The following is a 22,181-nucleotide window of genomic DNA, read 5'->3' on the forward strand; positions in this document are numbered from 1 at the left end:
ATGGAAAGTGTCCCTGCCCGTGGCAGTGGGGTGGAATAAGATATCTTTAAGGTTGCTTCTAACCCAGACCATTCTATGATTCTATATATAGCCAGACTATAAACTTTGAAAGAAATAAACAAGAGTTGTTTTAGTGTGGATCAGATCCTGGGCAGTTTCCTGAAATTAACAGAATGTTTAGTTGTGGGAAATTTGCTTGAGCTATGATAAAATGCAACCTACTTCAGCTGGTAACCATATTTGGGCCTTCAAGGACTCAATTTGAAAAATGTCAATAAACATTTGCTATCCTATTCATGTGCTCCTCCTCCAGATCTGCAGCTCTTCCTCATCTCCTCCTCCAGACCCAGGAATCCTGGGCAGGCAGGGCACATCTGTGGAGCCCCAGGACTCACCTCTGCTGCTCTCCCAAGGGCCAGGGCGGGATCTGGGTCATTTTGAGCCACTAAATTGTAGCAGGGGAAGGAGACTGAGAGGAGTGAATTGAGCACAAGTTATAATTAGTAACATTCTAAACTAAAGAGAAAAGGCAGATTGCACTGGGCAAGCCCTTAGCAAACGTGGTGTAGCTGTCAGCATTTCTGTGCTATTCAGCATTTTGTCAATGCCATCTTACGAGAGCCTCTGGTACTGCACATGCAGCACCTTTTGGAAGACAAAAAAGCAAAGGCATAGGGGAAGCAAACCTGAGCTTACCATGCTCAGGGACCAAATACTGAGGGGCCGCAGAAATGTGCACTAAGGATTGCTGGCCTGTCTGGGGTGTTGGAAACGTTCTGGGTGGAGGAACATCGTACTGACCACCTGCGATGGTTACAAAGGCCAGGCACGGATGAAGCTGTGTCTCTGGTTGTCCTTGAGCAGGGGGGAAATAAAACACACAAGTGGGACTCTTGCCTGTGTTGCTTTTGTTTCAAATTTTCCCAGGAAAATTTCAGGGTTATAGGCATATATTATGATACCGTGCAATTATATATCTTCAATTAAAGTTTCAAGGGATTGGCAGAGCAGGAACCAATGTGTTTGAAGGGCAACAGGAGTGCAGTTCTGGCCAAAATTTTCTTTTTTTTTTTTTTTTTTTTTTTTGCCTGCAGTGACAAACATGCTCCTAAAAAGGTAGAAGTGGTGAATTTTATGTCTGTGCACTGGTAGTATCTCCTGTCACTCTAAGAGAGATTCTAGGCATACATGCAACGGGCAGTCCACACTGATCTGCTGGAGGAGACTGTGTGTGTGCTTGGCAGGGAGGGAGGGATATATGGTAATTGAGAACCAAATTAAAGTTTATAAATATATTAAAGACACACAGTGCTCATAGTGTGCCGTCATCATTTGCTGGCCCAAGGCAAAAGTGTTTTGAATGTCACTGGGATAGTTGAAACATTCTGGTAGGAGGTAGGAAGGCCAGGGCAGCTTTCATGGGGTAAAAAGCTGCTACCAGAGGGGTGCTGTAAGTAAATAAACTATTTGTCTGAAAAATGTTCTCCTTTAAATTTTTGCTTCTATGTCTGATTCTCACATAGGGAATTTTTAGCATCTTTTGCAACACAGTTGTTTACAATACTGTAAGTGTAAAGTAGGAGCTGAAGAGCAGAGGAGGGAGTTTGGATGAGCTGAGGATTGGCCTCACTAACCACAGTCATGTCTGGTTCTGCCTTCCTCTTCTTCATGTGCAGATTAATTAAAGTCAGAATGAGGATCCTCTGCCCCTGATTTTAAAAAATAATGCAGCTGCAGTCAGTGAGGCTGTGATTGGCCAAAAGCCATGACTGGCCTGAAAGATTTCACAGAGCCAGACCAAGCTCTCCCACTTATATATGCTGGCATCCCATGAAAGAAAAACACAGTAATTGGAGGAAGAGCAGGAGGAAAAAAATGTGTTTCCTCTCGAGGCTGTGATGTGGCATTGCTCAGTGCATGAAGTGCTGGGTTTGACCCTGCTCTGTGGGTCTCAAGCAAGATCCCAGCTGTCACATCCCTTCTTGTGTATGGCACCGCTTGGGTCCCTCACTTCTCTCAGCCTGCCCTTATTTTGCAGGGAGAATTCCTGTAGCCCTTATGTGGGAAGATGACTGGAGGTAAGAAGATAACTGTATGGAAATTATAGAGGAAAATATGGTTGCTGCTCCCTGGATGGAATGTGGTAAGCATCCCTGACCTCCCGCACACAGTTCAAGGAGGACTAAACAGAGGGTGGAGGGGGCTGGAGACTGCAGCCAGGCTCTGGCAAAACCCTGGCAGAGGAGGGAACTCGGTAGTACTTTCTAGCTGATAATCCACACAGAAGCTGAAAACCAAGGGAGAAAAAGGAAGATATGCCACTGTTGAATCAGCATCCGTGATAAAATCACTCTCCTTGGACTGAAACATAACTCCATCGCTGGTACTATTGTGATACCCACCCAAAGGTATGAGCACCCCTCACTGAGATGCATGACTAAAGTCACTCGTGATCCACCTGAATGTGAAGAAATAATGTAAAAGTTATACAAGGTAGGACTATAAAGAAAAGAATATGGAAGCATGTAAGTTAAGGAATGGAGAGAAGTTAGGGAAGACTCCATTGTAACTTCTGGGATCAGTCAGTGGGTGAACCTGCCTTCTCCCCCTCAGGGGCGCCTATAGGGTAATAACCTATATGATTATCCGGACCTAACTTTTGTTAGCGATTAGAGCTTGTTAGTATGTTGCTTTTGATTCGTGTACTGCTTAGAGCACGTTTTTGCGGTCAGATACTATCACGGGCAATCCTCGACCCTTAACCCGCCACAATTTTATTGTCACTCCGTAACCTGTTACCGCCAGTCCTCCCAGAGCGCGGGCAGCGCAGTCAATGATTAACGCTTTGAGGAAATCTCAATTTGAGGAAATCTCCCCTTTTTCACGTCACACGCGACTTCCAGACGGTGCCGAAGGAGTGCGAGCGCTGCCCGCACTAAAGATGGCGGCGGCGCTGACCCGGAAGGGGCGGTGGGGCCGGGCCGGGTGAGGGAGCGGGAGGGCGGGATCGCCCATCGCGGCGCGGCCGTGCGGGAGCCCGGCCAGCCCAGCGCGGCCAGCCCGGCCCAGCCGAGCGGGGCGTGGGGGTGCCGGCGGCCGCCGCCATCGCAGCCCGCATGGGGCGGGCTCGCTCCGTGCGCCGGGGCCGGGGGCGCCGCTGAGGGGCGGCAGCCGCGGCGCCATGCAGGGCGCGGACCCGGCGGCGGCCATGAAGGGGCCGGAGGGCGAGGGCAGGACGGAGCCGCTGCCGGCGGCGGCGGGGCAGAGCGGCGGCGGCAGGAGCGGCGGCGGCCGCGGCGGCAACAAGGGCTGGCAGTACAGGTGGGCGTGATGCGCGGTGAGGGGTGGCGGGCCCAGAGCTGCCCCAGCGCGGGTGGGCGGCGAGGCTGCCCCGGCTGCGGCAGCGCTGGAACCCCCCGGCACCGCCGGGGTGCGGCACGGGGGACACGGCTCCCTCTGTCCCTGTGCCCACCATCCCTGGGGTGCCCGCGGGCGGGCGGCTCCCGTTCTCCATCCGCACGAAGCTGCCGGGGGATGATGTGCCTTTGCTCCTGCCTTTCAGATCCTCTTTTCCCCTCTCAGAACGTGGAGACCTGTTTAAAGTTGTTGGGGCCGCTTCACCCCTTTCCAGTCTTTCCAAAAAAAAAAAAAAAAAAAAAAAAAAAAAAAAAAAAGAAAGCCAAACTTTGTGCCTAGTTTAGATATTTTAAAAGAACTTAATGGCAGTCATTAATTTTTTTTTTATTGATGCTCTCTGTTAGTTGCTGGTAGCAAAACTGAGTGTGCACGGAGTTTCATAGTTTCATTCTTATCTAACTTGTTTTAAGAACAGCGTTCCTTAGCATAAATCGGGGTGATTACTCAGGTTCAGCAAGTCAGCAGAAAGGAGCAGAGAAAGCCGGAGAAGCTGAGCTCACGGCATTAGTTTGAATTATTTGCCTGTGTGTTTGGGAGACTTGAGGGTTTCCATATGCTTTTTTTCCTGCTGTGCTTTCTGTTTGAACACATTCCCACTCACACGCTGGTAGCGGGCTCTACAGCATCACTCGGGAGATTTCCCAATCCCTGCTCCCGGGTCTCTCCTCCTTGGCTGGAGTTCTGCCATGTTGCTGTTGAAAATGCTGCTGTTCTGTGAAGTTTGCACACTTCTCCTTCAAATGGAGACTCTCCAGAGCCGTCATCTGCCAGCCCAGATGGACTGGCTTGCTGTTTTCTCCTCTGGAGACCGCAGAGCTGGAGTGTGCTGCAGGCGGACGGAGGGACCGGGGCTGACCCTGGGACACGGGCACCTCGGACCGGGATGTGCAGGCACCGAGCGCCCTGGCGCTTTTAGTAGGGAGGAGGGAACAGCGCGGTCATCGCTGAGAATCTGGGTCATGAGCATTTTACTTTTGTGGTGACTAGTGCCGGAAAGAGAAGTGGTGATTTCAGGGTGAATGTTTCAGGCTGTTAAGTCGGGAAAGCTAGTTGTCAGATGTAGCTGTTGGCTGTTTTAGCCACTGTTTTTCCAGTTGCTTTTTAAACTCTGGGTTCAAGTAGAACTGAATTTTCTGATGAAAATTGCTCTTACAATAACCAAGCACACACTATCCATGTTTCACTGTGAGACACAGGAGTTAGTTTATGCAATCAAAATGGAAATATTTTTTATTTTTTATGTGGAATTGGAGGCAGTGGAAGGGATGAGATGCTTGATTTGCCTGGATGTCTTTTTAGCTGTACTGTGTTTGTAATGGTGGTCACTGGTCAGTGCTGTACAGTGAAATTCCACTTTTTAAAATTATTCATCCAATTGCCTTGTTTCTTCCTTCAGTACTATGGCTTGTATGACAAAAATTGAACTGACCCTCAGTGTTAGCCATTTTTGTGGCTTGACAGCTCTAAGTGGGACCTGTCCTTCTTTTCCTTGTAGCTACCAGTATCTGGTTTAATTTGCTCTAAAACTTCAGTGCAATTTATTTTTTCATTCTAGATCATTTGGAGAAATTTAGTGTAATGATTCTATTATTGTGGACACTTGAGATACCTCACTGTTAATCTCTGCTCTGTTTGGGATCAATTATTTACTCCTACATTTGTCTCTATATCTCATTACCCTCAAAATATCACCTTTTCCCCCTGTCTCCCTGGAAAGCCCTCCTGAACGAGATGCTGTAGCTTAGTTTTAGCTTTATGAATTACTTTTGTGCTAAAATGTATTTGGCAAAAGACAAACTCCCCAGTGATAAATCCGTGTTTAACATACAGGTTTCAGAAACAGATTTTCTGGGAACTTTTAGTGGAAGTTTCATCTTTAACTTTCCTAGCACAGAGTTTGAGCAATGTGTGATCTCACAGATTGGCAGGATAGGATCCTGAAGTACTTGCTCTCCACAGACCACATCTGGTGCAGAAGTTTAGCTCACTGTTTGATGAAGCATCTGGTCAAAACAGCTATAGCAGAGTTCTCAGACATTGGGACAACAGGTACTTGATACTCCAGTGCTCCAAGTGGGGAATTAAGACTATGGATAAAAAATAAACCTCCAAGACTGCTGGAACCTGAAATAATAAAACCTGAATTTCTCAAAGAGATTCAAGATCTCACATACATGGCATAAATTGAGTATCTAGAAAATAAAAAATTAAGCAGCAAGTCTGACTTTGTATTTCTGTCAGGGAATAAGGAGATTTTTAAATAGCTATGATAGAGTTAGATCAGATATTTATCATAGCGGAGAAGTGACAATCAGAGACTGCCAGACACTTCAGATGATGTGGAAATAGAGCTGAATCTCCTGTCAAACTTCATGCTTGTAGCCTGTGAATTGCTGAGTTTAAGCAGCCAGCATAGCAATGGCTCTTCTGAAATTTGTAAGGGATTGGTTTCTTCTGAGGATAGGAAGACATTTTTGGGTTTTTGTGTTATTTTTATTTTTTTTATTTACTTAGTAGAAGTTAAGAGTTCTTGAGAAACTGCTCTTTTAGCCATCTGATAGGAAGTGATCTTGTTTTCTTGTGAATATATGATCAGGTCAGAGTGTGTCTGAGAATGATCAACCATTGGCTTAATTTTCCTCACTGGGGCAGGAACAGCCTGAGTGTAAACTTGCATTTCAGTAGACAAAGAGAGCCTCAGAGGCTGCACTGCACACTAAATTCTTTAACCCTGTCTTTATTTAGAGAAACAATTACCAGGAGGTAGACTTCTGAATAACTTCAGATTATTATACAATTACTTGATAAAGTAGTTTAAGATTATAATATTTTCTTTATTTTCAGCGGTAGCCATGCTGTGAAGTAAGCACAGCCTCACCCACAGAATTACTTGCACTCAGCAGTTCTGCCTTACCTTATGACCATTTTCATTTGGTTTTTGCCTTGCTCTAGGTTAAATGAGCAAGAGTGCTTTCAAAGCAGTGAGAGAAAGGAGGCAGGTTGGGCTGGTACTTCTGTGACATGTGATTTGTAGTCATTCAAATAACATAAAGATTTCACAACCAGAAAGCAGGATCTGTATATGAGCTGAACGGAGAGCTGATCAGAACATGTGCCAGAGAAGTCTAACAAGTCCTGTCAGCCTGACTTGAGGGGCTTTCAGATGATTGAGAGAAGTGAGTGGCAATCACTGGTTCTTATTTATCTACAAAATGAAATGTTCAAAGCACTGGAGTTGACTAGAGAAACAAGATTGTCTTTCCCAGTAGGAGACATGATAATGTGCTGTCCTCTTATGTTTTTCTTAGTGGTTCTGCTCTCAAATATGTAGATCAATTCTGCTATTAAAAGTGTTCCCAGCATTTCTTTCCCTGCCATTAGAAATACAGGTAAAGTGTTCATGAATTTCCCAAATGATTCCCAATGATTTTGAAGCTTACAAGTTATATTTCAAAACCCACTTGCTTTTTCACTTCTGCTTGTATTTTTTAGATATGTCTTTGTTCCTTATTTCTCAAATGGTTTTAGCATCTGTTCACTATGGATTTAGCCATTTATAGTTAGAAAATACTGCAGCTTGTGTCTTTTGCTCTTTGTTTAAGGAAGTGAGTTGCCTTTTTTATTTGTTCCTGAGAGTTTGCCTGAGTGCTGCAGGGTTATTCACAGTTATCAGTTAGTATAGAAAACCATTTGGATGAAAGTAGCTTCAAGGAGTAAATTTCCTAGACTGATAGTAATTTTTTTACCTTTTTTTTTTTTTTTTCTTGCTAGGTGTGACAGTGGCCAGTAAGAGGGTTCCTCATGCTGGGTGGCTTCTGCTTGTCATTAATTAGTTTATTAAGTTAAGACAGATTCTCTTGCAGAATTACTCCATGCGGCTTTGGGCTGGAGTAGGAGGCTAAGAAGAAGAGCAGAGAGAGATTTTTGCCAAAGGGTAGCACTAAATGTTTTTTGGTATTGAATGCAAACGGATAACAAATTTTAAACAGGTGAAATGGTTGCCAGTCTTTTTTTGTGGGTTTTAGGGCTTTTTCAGTTGGTACTATGCCAATCTCCTCATAAAAACTAAGAAAGGGGAGTAAAACAGTTACTGATCTTAATTCAGATTTCTGTGAGCAGGCCAGCGTGTGACAATGTAGCAGAAGAACTGGTAACTGAAACAAGTGAATATATTTTAATTCTGCATTTTGAGATGATCATGAACATTTTTCATGAAATCATCCAGTAGGAAATGTATTTTAAGGGCAATACTCATTTCTAAGTTTAATCCCAGTTGCTGTTGAGGGTGACTAACAAGGCTTTGTGCTTCAAACGTGTAGAAAAGCAAAGCATGTCAAACTGAGCTAGGCTGTGGAAGCATTTGATTTTAATTTGTGCTATCTTGCAAAAATGATCTAATTAGTAATAGTAAAGGGAAGTGTCTTGAAACTGATACAGTACTGATCCTTGTGTTGGGGGTGACCCAATGTCAGTCTTAGTTGCAGGAAGATGTACTGAGTTCCTAGTTTCTCTGTGTTTCTTGTCACAGTCCAAGAAGTGTTTGATCTTAGGAGGATAAATTTCATCTGTTTGGTCTTTAAAGCTGGAACCTGCTTGGTAGAGGAAGATACAGGAGGTGATGGCAGCTCAGTGTTCAACAACATTTGCAAACCTCTCCCTTGCTGGTCCTCTGTTCTTGTCTGGGAATCAAATCCTTGCTTAGGCTGCAGTAGGGTGGTGTGTGCTGACCTAATCAACTGGCTCCTGAGAGCAGGCCAGAATTTAAGCTATGCTCCCTGTTGCTTGCTAAGTAGAAGAAATGTCCCAAACCTTCATGAAAATGTTAGTGTCATCCTAGGACAGTTCTCTCTAATACTGGTATCCCTAGTGCTTGCTTTTTATTACCCATCTCCCTTGTTCTGGTTTTTCTTTTTGCATTGCTTGAAACAAACTTCTTTGGGATTCTAGGTGGAATTTGTGTATATTTGCTGGAATCAATAACTGTAACTCCCTTCTTTGTGGTGCACAGCTGCAGAGGGACAGAGGCTGTAATTTTGTGGTGTCACTCCCAGATGGGAGGTCTGGCAAGCCCTGCTCCTGTTTTGATTTTCCCCTGTTTCTTGCAGCTCACTTCCTCAGTGTCCCACCATTTTAAGAACCTGCTGGCATTGTCACATTGAGGTGCCAGCTCCCAAGGGAGATGATGTTTGTAGTGGCATCTTTTGGCTTGGCTGGTGGCTCTGATGCCGAGACTGTGTCAGTGAGTCGTGACCTTCCTTGTTTCTGTTTCTGGTGATGCTTGGAGATACCTCAGCACTGTGGGACCTTCAGAAAGCTCATGCTGCTCACTTTGTTGCTGGTCTTTTGAGTTGTGGCTTGGAGTGCTGAAGAGATGATTTTCTCAAGTGGTTGCTGTGAGATTCAAAATTTATATCTGCAATTTTGTATGTTCCTTTTATTACTGAAACTCAGATTAGGAGTGCTGTCACATTTGTTTGATATGCTGGAAGGAACTGGCTGAAAAACGTGGTGCCTGAATTTCTTTATCCTCATTTGACTCTTTGCTTAAAGAGTATATCGTGCTCCTAACACTAATTTAGAAATTCTGCACTTCATATAATTTGCTCATTGGAATAGACAAGAAGCTAATTTAAAATGATCAGTCAGTTACATCCATCTCAGGATGCATTCTGTGTTATTAAAATATTAAGGTCATCTTTTACCAAACTGATTTTACAGTTGCTGAAGCCCCAGGCACTTCTCAAAAGGCAGGTGAGCCCTTCGTGTTCACACATGTATTTAAACTTGCATAATTGGCATTGGAGCAGATGTGTCACAAATTAAGAGAAGTAAATTTTGGTGTGAGGGGAGGTAAGTGGATACAGTGGGAGAAACAAGTTTGGGTAATTTAAGCAGGAGCTTCACGTTGACTGATGTTCTAATAGAGAATGTGAGCCCAATTCCTGAGCCAGGTGACAAGGTCTGGGTTTCCTTCTCCAGCCCTGTGGCTCCTCAGTATTAAGAGCACTGTCTCTCTCTTGCTTCTCAGAGCCCCTCTCCATGTTGGACAGACAGGGGTGTCACATGTGGGAGTTGGTTCTGGCGTCCAGTGTCCTTATGCTCATAGTGGGATGTTCACTTAGAGTTCAAATTAAAATGAAATGAAGGAGCACCAATTTTTGTGTAGCGTTTAAATACCAAGTAATTTGTGCTGTCCACGGAACAGATTTCTGCAGGAGTTAATGATTGTTACAAATGTCTATCCTTCACTAAGTGCAAAGAGTATTTTTCAACTTCACCTTTTCTAATGTAATTATGTAACAGACAGTTAATTAACTGCAGTACAACATTAGCATCCTGCTGTGCCACACACATTCTCTCCCCGGAGAGAAAATGGAAAACAAACTGCATGTGCGTGACCTGATCACATTGCTTAATGCAAAAGCAGAAAGCACCAGCTGTTGGTGTTACTTTATCCTGGGAAGGTTCCTGTGCTGTACTCATCGTACTGTGAAAATTAAGGCACAAGTGCAGTGACCCCTGTTTACTTACAGACCTTGCCTTGACGTGCCCTCTGATCACCTGCCAGCACTGGTGAATTCTTGTAGGGGATCGCCGTCCCCTGGCAATGCTGCCAGACAACTTTCTTCTTAGGGTGCTTTCAAGCTTGTACCTTTTCAGATTTTCTCTCCTGTGTGTTTAATGCTGAAATGGGAGGGGAGGGCAGGGTGAAGCTGGGTAGGAGAAATGCTGTTCCTTTGTGTGTGTTAAGCTGCCAATCTTGTATTTGACAGCCTGCTTTGGAGCTTTTTGCTGTGGGTAAGCATTTTTTCCTTTCTGCTTTCAGTTGTGAATTCCAGAGTTTTCAAGGAGGCTGGAAATCTTTGAAGTCTTGGTTAATGTTTAGGTATTGTCAAATTAGTTTCCCAAAGAGCCTGTTTTGCACTGAGAAAGTTGGTTACTTTGCATGTTGATGTATCGGAAAGCAAGGGATCTGCTGGGCAGAACTGCAGGATGCTCTATAAAGGAGCTGGTTTCTGACCCTGGCTCTGACTTCCTTTGTGGTAATAGTCATATATTATTCAAACTGGTTTTCTCTGGTGATCACTAACTGTGCTCCTCTTTTTCTTGGAGGACTGTTTTTGGAACAGTTGGCTCTGATTTTGCAAAACTTTTGCAGGGTCACAGTTGCAGCTGAAATCAGCAGAACCCATGATTTGAATGTATGGATAAAATAAAATAAAAATTGGATTGCATCTGTCTCAAAATTAAGCAGAAAATTCATTTTTCCTTTTATCCAAATGGAATGATGTTTTTGTCCTCTTACTGTTCAGTGCACAACTCCTTCATAAACGTCCATAGCAAGCACAAGAAAACCATGAGGGAACTCATTATTAGAGCTTGAGTGCCAAATGAATAGTTCCTCATACTGATTGCATGATGAGAAGGAGCACCTTTGAGTAATTCCTTCTCTGGGAATCACCGTTCCCTTCAAGCACCAAACAAGAAAGCAGCCCTGCTCTCTTTATATATTGTGATAGTCATAGGTGGTTAATGTGTATGCTTTCTTATTTAGAATTTAAATCTTCCTGGTGTCTTACACCTCAATTTTAATGTAAGAGTATTTTTGCTTAATTTCTCTGCATTCAAGATTTATAGAATAATTTGGGTTGAGATTGGCCTCTGAGGATGTCTAATCCTCCTGCTCAGAGCTTCAGAGTTAGAAGATGTCATTCAGTGCTGCTGAATTGCACCACTTTTAATTGTTTGCCAGCTAGGCTTTAAACTACTGGCCATTGCTTCTTGAGTCTGGTGGTCCACACAGGCTTTTGCTTGTATTTATGAATATTTAGATAACATCAATTGACAATAGGCTATTTAAGTGTTTTCTTATTTAGTTGATAGGTGATAATAATTATTATCCTCAGTATTTAACATGAAATGTTGCAGATAATATTTCAAAAATAATTACTAAGCAAGAGGCTCATCTGAGGTAGCTTATCCTATTTACCTTCCATTTCAGGGTTTTATTGCAGCAGAGTCCAGAATGCCAATGTGTAATTCTTAATATAATCTTTTAAAAATACATAATCACAAATACTCAAATCTCAAAACTGCAAGGGCGTATCTGCGTATTTCTGGTAGGATAAGAGCTGCTAGACTAGAAGAGAGCAGAATGCCTTGGGATGGAAGGTGTAGTAAGCTGAGCCATGTTGGACTGTGCCAAAGAATAACTGAACAATACAGAGGTTTGCTCCATCAGTCTGTGGGTAGTGTTTACCAGGATCCACTGCTTTCCCAGGTATTGCAGGCAGCAGATTGTCCAAAACTGCAGAGATGCTCATCCATCAGTGTTTTCTTTGTATATATTATATCAGTATTGTTCATTGGGAAGAACAGCTTTAATTGGATTGCTTGAGCTTTCAGAAGCTAGATTTTGAGAGAGTTTTGGGTTTTGTTAGCAGTAATGTACGAAACTGTGCATTATGGTGTGCTGATGTAAACTGGCAACATAAATGTTAGCAAAGCTGCAGGCAGCCTCTCCAGAGGCATTAAGGGGAGAGTTCAGATCTTTTGAGGCCCTTGTTTTTTGTATACTCCAGCTCTAAAATGATATTGGCTAAATCTACAGTTGGTTTTCCACTGATATCATTGCAGCAAAATCTGCTGGGTTGGCTTCTGACTCCTAGGTGCAGCTTCAGTTCTGTTCTGCTGATGCAAATCCACAAATAAAGTGTCCGTAAGTGGAGTTCTTGCTGACTTGAGGTGTTCACCTGTGTGTGAGACAAATTGGTGAGCTGAATGTCTCTGCAATTTTTTCTAGGCAGATGTGTTGGGAGAGATAGAGAGCTCTGTAAATTATAAAGTAGTTAAACAATCAGTTTTATAGTCGTTATTTGAGAACAGTTTTGGTACTTATTAATTAAATATTGTCTCTCTTCTACTTGCTACACTGCAAAAGTGTTATAGTAGTTTCATTTGTATGTAATTAACCTGTGCCATTAATGCTGAAAAGAGGAGAACGGAATACAAATTTAGTTAAGATGGTTAAAAAAAAAAATCCTGTTAGCTTGATTTATCATTCTCCTTGAGAAATAGTATTGATAGAACTTGAGATGCCAGAACAATTGTTGTGTTGAGAGCAAGGGTTGGGGAGGGTGGGCCGTGGAAGAGCCCCTTACCCCAAGGGTAGGGAGGCCAGGCTGCATTATGCTGGAGTCAAGACAGCTGATGGCTCATTTTGGCTCTGCCACACCTTTTCTTTGTGGAAACCCTATGCTGCTCTTCTAATGCTTGTCTGTACTCCCAAGGATTTACAGGAGTGCATGTGAAGAGAAGTTTTTATATCTAATGAGGGGGTGTGTGTTGCTGCATACTTGGAGCCAAGTGATGTTCTGAAGTATGCTCAAGGTCTGCTGTTGATGTTCTTGTCATGGTGTTGGACCTCTTTTCCTTGCACTTGTTTCTGGTTTCCAAATTTATGATTGAGTAGTCATACACATGAGCTGAAGAGCAGGAGCTTTGCTGCCACTTCACAGCTGACTATAGAGCACTGCTGGTGAGTTGCACAGCAAGGATAGTTTTTTTTCCTTTCTTCCAAAAGCTGTTTGGAAAAGCAGAGGTAATTGATTGATACTTCTGCCTTACCTTGTTGGGTTTACTGGGGAACCTGCTCCTGCACCACAGAGCTGTGGAATTGGAGTGTGCTGAACTTGATGGTGGTTTCTTGCAGTTGCAGAAGATATGCCCGAAATGTTCAATGCTGACATAGCTGTTGGGACTTTTTCCCCTTTCTCTTCTCCACTGCCTCCCCCTCTGTGTAAGGAAAAGGGAGATCAGTGCACTGTTGATAAGCACTTTGCAGTGCCCAGTGAGGAAAAAGCAAGCCATTGCCAACAGTGAACCTGTGAGCAAACAGAGATGAGCAAGTTCAGTGACAATGATCGCTCTTTTTCCAAACTGTATAGTTGAAATCACTCATTGGTTTGCACTGTTAGAAGCCTCATTTCTTTATTTCCTTTTTTTTATGCTTTGCCAACTTGTAATATGAAGACGGCCTCTTTCACCAGGGGTTTGCATCTTGCTGTGAGCTCAGTAGAAAGGAGCATCTTCCCTTGGCCAGGATCCAAAGGCACTGTCATAAGTGGTCGTGGCAGCTCTGGAGGCTGGATCCCCTTCAGGAGCCCTCCCTGACATCTTCATGGGCTCCAGACTCCTGGCCATCCTTCCTGCTGGCAGCAAATCCACACATACTCAGCTGCTGCTTGAAGTCAGGCCTTACGCAAGTCAGTGGGGAAGCCTTTGGCCGCTGTGTTTGCTCTTCAGACAGCTGTTGGGTCTTCAGAGACTTGGCTGCTCAAAGCATCCCACGTGGTGCTGTCTGGGCCCCAGCAAAATTAAAATCATCTGAAGGGCAGTCTTGGAACTGTTCTGTAACTGCTTTCCTGATGGGTGTAATTTTTATGCCACTGCTAGGTATTTTTTCTGTGGGGCTTTCATGGAAACCTACCCGGGAGGGGTATGGAAAAAGGTTGGCAAAGCCTTTTGTGTTGCTGCTGCTTCTCAGAGAAAATGTTGGCCCAGGTGTGAGCCTGGGTGTCTTGGCAGAAGCTCCTGAACGACGTCATTATGGGACTACTGTTCCTCTGTATCTGCGTCCAAAGCTCGGGTGCTGCACGTAAACAGGATACAGGGGAATTTGGCCTGATTGTCACTGTCTTCTTTCTTCCCTGGGACAGGAGACCACCCTGCAAGGCACTGACAGCTGCTGCAACTTAGGAATGGACAAGTAAAACCAAAGAAGGATAAATAAGCTAACAGTGATCCTTTGTGATTCTTTTATTCCTATTATTTTTTAGTAGCATGTGGATATGTAGAAATCTGGTTTGTGGTAAACATCTCCGATGTAAGGGAGGGATAATTTTGTGGGAAGAGTATGAAGTGATGTGTAATTGTTCACAGATGTCTGTCATTTGCTTATATGGACAGTCTCAGTCTATCTCACAGTGTTTATAAACTAAAATATATTCATAAATGGACAGTCACGTTCAATGATGTTCAGCCTTTGGGGAAAAAAAACAGATTTTGGGAGGTGGTAGATGTTGCTGGGCTAGAGTTCAGATGTTGTGTGATGTGTTCTGCATAATTTTTTTCTGGATTGTGTTTTGTATAATAACCTCACTTAAAGTAGTCCAGCAAAAGTTATTTTTTTTTCCATGTCCTTAAGACTGATCCGTCTGTTGCAACATTTCCTTTCTTTGACAGGACATGTGAATTTCAACAGAAATAGGCCCTTTAGGGATTGTTGACTCATGGTGCTGAGCTGTTGCTATTCCTCTGACAATCTGAGACTGTGGGGTGAGCATTTTAAATAGCAACAACAGCGTCTTGCCTATGGAAAAACACACATACCCATAGGTACAGGTGTGCACATGTAGGCAGCAGTGTGACTGCAAAGGGATTCTGAAAATCAGGGAAGATCCCAAGGGAGCCAGCCCTCACTGTCAGTCTTAAGTTGCTCAGTGTTTTGTGTCAAGTTCGCTTTTGAAATCTGTTTTCTAGAAGTCAAAAACCCCTATGATGGAAATTTTGGAGGCTTTTGAAGTAGACTGGTGACTTTGAGACAGTTTGCCAGCACTGTTTCCAGTGAAGCAACAGTAGGGGCTTACTCATATTTTATGAACTGTGGTTATCCATGAGGAGAGTCAGTGCTTGAACCTCAACCTCTTGATCTCAAAATCTACCATTTTACAAGCTTTGTGTAGTGCTCTGTAGAGCTTGGCTGTCAGTTCCATACTAGTGAAATGTTACTGGGTGTTCTTTGGGTTGGGTGTGGTTTTGTATTTTTTTTTAATTTTAACTGCCTCACATAACTGCTTTAGAACCAACAAATATCTTGGTTTAACTCTTGCTGTGGAGGCACTAACCTTAAAATTCTTGAAGAAATGTTTTAGTTACAATCCCTGGCCTTTTTCATAAATAATACTGAGAATATTTTTCTGTATTCACACATGCAGAAGAAGATTAGGAGGTTAACTGTAGTTTTGTCATGAGTTTATATAGAGTTTACCTTTTTGTGAATTGCAATTTGCAGAGTGGCTTTAGATTTCTTTGGTAAATATAATTTTCACTTATTTAAAAATAAGCCTTCATTCAGATGTTGAAATATTAGTTCTCAGTCACTTTCTCAGACTTCCATGGGGCAGTGTTTTCAAAGCCTTTCAGCTGAACCCTCCAGGGCTGGTGAGATTAGAGATATAAATTATTGAAGAGGAGGTATTTGGAGATGTTTGGGTCCAGACAAAGTGAAAATCCAAGTGGACAGGAACATGCAGATGATGGCAAAATGTGATGGTAATTTGATGTGGAACTACATCACCAGAAGAGCTGCACTCCCTTCTATAGTGTGTTTTTCTGCATGACAAAGTCAGCTATTTTATCCGTCACACCCAAAAAACCTCCAGAGGTAAAATTATTTATCAAAGGCTATTTAAATGATCCTTGTCAGATGATTGGACTTCCATAGGCCATACACATAGTCCTGCTGCATTCTCTGCAGTCTGAACTTACCTTTCTGATTTTTCTTGGGCTCTGTTAAAGGTACCTGTGATTTCGGCACATTAGTTAATGGGGGTGCAGTGGCTGTAGCCCCGATATGCAGGGCTATGTGCAGTGTCTCACTGAAAAGCAAGCCTGCATTCGCTGGAGCCAAAAAACAATTAGCTGTGACTAGGGACAATTTTCAGATGAGTAAAACCCAAGCTCATGCATTTTTATGACTATGCAATCTCATAATTTTCAGCTAAATTAAGACGGTGAGCAAGTCTAAACTGTACTTCCCTTGTATGCCAATAATAACAAATGAGAGGCGTCTGCAGAGGATGAGTTTGATTATGTCTCCCTTTAGCTTCTCTGTACATTTAAAATATATGACACCCTCTGCTCTCCTTGGTTTTATTTTTATCTGTAGTACCACTTAATGAGCTATTAGAAATTAAATTCCTAGATAGTCCTGCTGGCTGCTCTCCATTGCAGGATATTACTGCAATACTGATTGCTGCTGTAATAGCTAGGGCACATATTTTTCCTTTTAAAAGTAGCATTTAAAATCAGCAGCTTGGTTTTTTTTTCTTCAAAAAATGTACATTCGTGTGTCTCTTGGCTTGTGTTGTATCACTGAATGGCAGTGATTTACTCTGTGGCTGTTTCCATTAGTGTCACCCTAAATGGCTTCCTTTAAGATGAAACAGTGTAACATGTTATATTTATCAAGCTGTCAGATTTCTAATTAATCTGCTGTCTATGAATGAGGTGTAGACAGCAGCTTCAGCTGTTACGTAGAATTTACCCCAGTACTTAGCTCAATTATGTTTGCAGCCAAAACCCACTAAGGGAGATGATCCCTTGGCTCTCATAGTCCTGTTTTCCCCACTCTTCCCCTTTTGCTGACAGGGGGCTACTTTGTCTATTTAACAACCAAGAGAGGTTGCTGCTGCTCCAATGGACTCTGAATAATTTCATTTAATCTTCAACCTACTACAATCTACAGAAATTTTAATTTAAAATTTACATAAGATTAGAAACAAATTTCTTTTGGGGAAGCAAATAGTGTCTGTTATTTGGATCAGTTTCAATTCTTCTTTGTAATAATAGGAACTTTTTTCTCATGCTGAACCTGAATTGTCTATCAAGAGTGTGTTCTTCAGTGTGGGGTTATGCCCTACTGTGAGGTGAGGGCATTGAGGTGGCATTTCTAGGTTTATGGAAACATACAGCATAAAGTAGGTCTTAAAACTGTGGTCTTAAAGGGGGTACTTTGTAGCCATGGTACTTGTAAGCCTTATTTAGGGCAATTGATTTTCAGAAATGGCAATGCATTTTGCCTATAGTGATATTAAGTCTCCATGCCAATTGCCTTTGGTGAATTCTCATTTTTGGTGTGTGTTGCATGTTGAATCTTTGAAGGAGAAACTGCTGGATTTTCCTGTCAGGCCAGAGGAGGAGGTGTTTTGGTCTGGTTTAGGTCTCAGAATATGTTGATGTGACCTGCACTTGCATGTTGTGTTCTGTAGAACATCTGCTCAGGCGCAGGACTGTGTAGGGGAAGGGTGCTGGACACAAGGGATTAATAACACCACACTGACGTAGGAGTAGCTACAGACTTTAGGTTGGTGGCTGCAATCCAGGGGTCTGTTAATAAACTAGTGAAAGTTAATTTTGTTCAGGAGTCCAGAAGTACAAAATTAGTTTTGAAGAGAGAGCATGAACCAGAAGCAGCATGAACATAAAAATTCATCTCCTGAGACTAAAGATGGTCAGAAGGATCTAAAATATATTTGGTATTGTCTCATTGTTTTTTTCTCTCTTTTTATAGTGATCACATGGAAAATATTTGTGGCTACTTAATGAAATACACCAATCTTGTCACTGGCTGGCAATATCGGTAAGTCTTTTGTGGTGCTTTTTAGTAATGTTGGTGTCTGCAGCATCCAAATGAACATGTTACAGATTTTTTAATGATACTTAGATTTCCAGGCAAACTTTATGCCAGAATCTTGTACTTTTCTCAATATAGATGAAGCTAATGTGTAGATGAATAATATTTCTATTAAGGCATAAATATAAAAAAGGCATAGGCAATATGAAGCAGTTAACTCGTTTTGTGGCTTATAACTATGTTTGTATGTGTAAAAAGCATTAGGTTTTTTCTCCTTTTACATGAAAAAAATATTGTCTTTGTGTTTTCTGCTGAGTCTTCACCTTTGTGCCAAATTATGCCATCACTTAAAAAAAATCTGACTTCATTACTGTAAATTCAAACTCTGTCAGGTTTTTCTCTTTCCCCAGGATGTCATCTCCCCTGAAATAACTTGATTTTTTGTGTCAGGTGAAATTCTCTGGTCAGGTTTAATGCTATTCCTAGAGCAGCACAGTGCAACCAAATTAGTGTTGGAGAGACAAGGCCTTAGTTGCTACCTGTGCTGCCCCTGTCACGGAGGGACTCATGTCAATATATTCAGCATTAAACTCAAATGAAAGTTGAAGCATAATGTCCAGTTCCATTTAAAAAAATCTGCTTTTGAATTGCTCCAGTTTCACGGTTTTGCAGCTCAGCTCATTTATATCTGGTGCTGTTTTAATGTATGTAGTTTAAGGATTTATTAAGCCCTAATGATTCAGGATATCATTTTTGATTCCCAGAATCTTGTGATAATGTTCTTCTGTGGGCACGTTGTTATGTTGGGCAATCCCTGCGCTCTAAGAAAAAAAATGCTAAGAAATCAATTTTTATGCCATCTTGGGGACATAATTCACATGTTTAGGGTTTTCCTGACACAAGTCTTTTAGTCCCAATCCCACCTGTGCAAACTTGTAATGAGAGTATTGACTTCTCCCAGTACCACCACCTGCAAAAAAAAAAAAAAAAAAAAACCAAACAAAAAACAAACAAAAACCCCCCCCAAAAAAACTGGTTTTATTTAGTGTATTTGCTTTGTTATCCTTGCAGGTATTTTGTGTTAAACAATGATGCTGGTCTGCTGGAGTACTTTGTGAATGAGCAGTCTAGACATCTGAAGCCCAGAGGTACCCTGCAGCTGGCTGGAGCTGTCATTTCACCCAGTGATGAAGACTCTCACACCTTCACAGTGAACGCAGCCAGCGGGGAGCAGTATAAACTAAGAGGTAGGACCTGGATGCTTGGGCAGGGGATCCTTCCACTAGGGGACAGTCCTGGCTCTCACCTGGGGCTGCTTGGCTGGGCTTGGCTGCAGGGCCAAAGAAAGAGAGCTTGGTTGACAAAGTGCTGCCATGAAAATTATGTGCAAGACTTCCATCCCACTGTTCAGCTAGAAATGGTTTGTATTTATTGGTTAGTTCCATAATGTTTGGGTTTGATGACCTTCAGAAGACTTCATATGTGTAGAATGGGGTTTAATCTTCATGTATACTGTCCTTAAATTGTACTGATTCAAAGTTTTCTAAATCCTTGTAGGTAGCAATACTGTAGTGATGCTCACAGAGAATTTAATTATTCAGTTTGTTAGCCACCTTATGGTGGTTATAAAAGCCCATTCTCTGATTTTGTAGGCTGCAGAAATCTAGGCTAATAACTTTGGGTATTTCTTCCCTTGTGGAGTTGCTGTAATTTTCTAATTTGGAATACCTTACTCTTATTGCAGGAAAATGTTTCATGTTGTTAGATTACAATATTTGTGAGGGCAGTTACGGTTTGTTGATGTTTTTAAATTAATTTTGTAACACTAAAAATAGCATTAAGAAAAAAGAAAGTGGGTGCTATTTATGTTGAACTGGAATTAACATTATAGTTATTACAGGCAAATGAGTTTTAGATTAAAAATAAATTACTTTGCACTGTTAGTCTTGTGATTTTTAAGAATTAAACAGTCGTTTTTGCCCATACTTTGAAATGTATTCATTTAACAGAATCCTTTTGGTTTGCTTTTATTAGCTACAGATGCTAAAGAGCGGCAGCACTGGGTTAGCAGGCTACAGATATGCACACAGCATCACACAGAAGCTATTGGAAAGGTATGACTGCTCTCATGGGCAAAAATCTGCCTGGTGGTAGAAGTATTGCAAATATGACTTCAGTGTTATTGAAGCCCTTCCATTTTGGGAAAGTTACTATTTTTAAAAAAAAAAAAATTTAACCCCTTAGTTTTTTTGGTTTTTTTTTCTAAAAACCACTCAGCAGTCCACAGATAAATTTAGGGTGAATTCCCACGTTTGAGAAAAAAGTCCTCAACACATATCTGAGTACTGTTGTTTCCATTTGCTAACCATGTGGTGAGTGTGTGTATAGTGTATTTTATAGAACCTCCTGCTTGCCATAACACCTGTTCTGATACCTGAATAAAATCCTGCTTTTAAGTTACAATCAGCACCTTGTAGCTGGTTTTGTTGTAAGAGATAAGTAGAACTAATAGCTCTGAATGAAATTCCATTCTTTTAAATGTCAGCTCTATCCCTGCAGGATCTATTAGGAGTCATTTTATGGTGCTGTTAGAGACCAAGGACTGATCTTCAAGTCAGAGACGTGATACTTACAGATCAATCTCATTTCACAGATTGTTCTTAATCAGACTATAAAAGAGGGCAGCTAGAAGCAGACAGTGGAAAATATTTAGCAGTTGCTACTAATGCATTATTAGGGCTTTGCCATTTTTCCTTGCTCTATAAAAGATTAAAAATTAAACTGTTCTGCTGTATCTTTCACATTAGAACATTTGCTGGTTATTAGGATTAATTGTAAATGTTTCTTGATATGCTTGTTTATTCACTAGAACAACCCTCCTCTGAAATCTCGCAGCTTCTCTCTTGCATCCCAAGGAAGTGCCAACTCTCCTGGTGTGCAGAGAAGACCCAGTCAAAATGCAGTTTCCTTCTTCAATGTTGGACATCACAGATTGCCAATGGGAAAAAGAGTTCCCATTATGCAGCCAGATCACCTTGTAGATGTCAGAGAGGTTTGTATGCTTTAAATTCCCTTGCAGTTTTTTGAGAGAGCTTTGGTGTTATTTGTAAGGTTGTGGAAAAACCTGCTGTTCTTAGTTGGATATATTGTCAGTAGCGTGTCCTAAGCTATTATTGCAGAGCTGTATGAGGATAAGTGACTTGCCCTGGCTACTTGTAGAGGTACATGGTGTATATTTGGTGATTTTTGTACTCTGCAGCGGTATCCTGATGTTGAAGGTAGAACCATGTTCTCAGCTTTGCACGCCCTAGCACTGTTAGTGGCAAGGGAATATCCTTAAGGGATATAACATCACATACTATGATACTCTTGTACACTTTTCTTCCCTTGTCAAGCTATAGAAGAACTGACTAAACTGTGCTTGTATCTCTTATGACTAAGGAGAATTTGGTCATGATTGGTATTTCAGAATGCTAATACCATTTTCTGGTATGCTGATTAATTTAGACAAATTGTCTAGGGATAGGTGTGGCTGAACAGAGAGCAATTCAGATGCCTGTTTTTTTTTTTTTTTACCATATGTTCAGGTGTAATGTATTTTGGGAGAAAAAATCCAGAAATAATTACTTTTCCATCTTGACTGACAGAACAGACTGACTGCTGGTTGATTTTAACTTGTGAATAGATCCAGGGTGGATCTTGCCTTGCAATGCATTATCTAAAGATAATGCATTGCAAACCTGTGTTACTCAGTGGTGGTATTGATGTTAATAAGCATTTTATTGTTAACTATAATTAATGTGGTGTGATAAATTTCTAGGCAAAAATAAATTTCTAATGGAGAGCTTTTTAATTTAGCAAATAAAGATACAGGAAGTGTGAATAGCTAGAAATTGTACTTAGACAAATTGGAATAGAAGAGTGTTGTAAAATGTGAGCTTCATTAACCTTAAGGTATGTGGCTGAGCACTGTGGTAAGTTCTCCAGTAACTGGGTGTTGCAGATACTTTCACTGGTGTGGCATGCTGTCATTGTGCCTTGATTTATATCAGCTATTGAGGTGTAATTATTCAGGAGTTTACACAAGGTGGCTGCCTCTTTAAACCTTGGATTCTGTGTGCTCTCTCCACAGCAGACTGTTCTTGCAGATGTCTGGCAAAAGGGTAATTGCTACCATCCTGTTTTCATCCTCTTGGAGCACTCAAGTCTCCTATAGTGCTAATGCAGAGACACGTGAAGTGCTGCTAGGTACTCAGGAAAATAAAAATGTTTCCAAAATGGCTTTTTAACTTTTTGAATTTTCAACCACCATTATGACATACAAAATTTCAGGGAGGAAAAAGGAGTA

General features: G+C 41.8%; 1 protein-coding gene across 2 annotated transcripts in view; it reads left to right on the forward strand.

The window, feature by feature from the left end:
- The first annotated feature begins 3,001 nt into the window (after positions 1-3,001).
- Positions 3,002-22,181, forward strand: part of OSBPL11 (oxysterol binding protein like 11) — a 38,502-nt gene continuing 19,322 nt past the window's right edge. The window contains exons 1-5 of one of the 2 annotated variants that reach the window (XM_038142354.1): positions 3,002-3,321; positions 17,771-17,839; positions 18,905-19,080; positions 19,868-19,947; positions 20,703-20,885. In XM_038142354.1, coding sequence (XP_037998282.1) covers positions 3,182-3,321; positions 17,771-17,839; positions 18,905-19,080; positions 19,868-19,947; positions 20,703-20,885 — 648 coding nt within the window. In that variant the 5' untranslated portion in view covers positions 3,002-3,181. Of the gene's footprint in view, positions 3,322-17,770; positions 17,840-18,904; positions 19,081-19,867; positions 19,948-20,702; positions 20,886-22,181 lie in introns of those variants that run through there. The other variant, XM_038142355.1, reaches the window with a different exon arrangement.

Source organism: Motacilla alba, chromosome 7, assembly GCF_015832195.1.
Source record: "Motacilla alba alba isolate MOTALB_02 chromosome 7, Motacilla_alba_V1.0_pri, whole genome shotgun sequence".
NCBI lineage: Eukaryota > Metazoa > Chordata > Aves > Passeriformes > Motacillidae > Motacilla > Motacilla alba.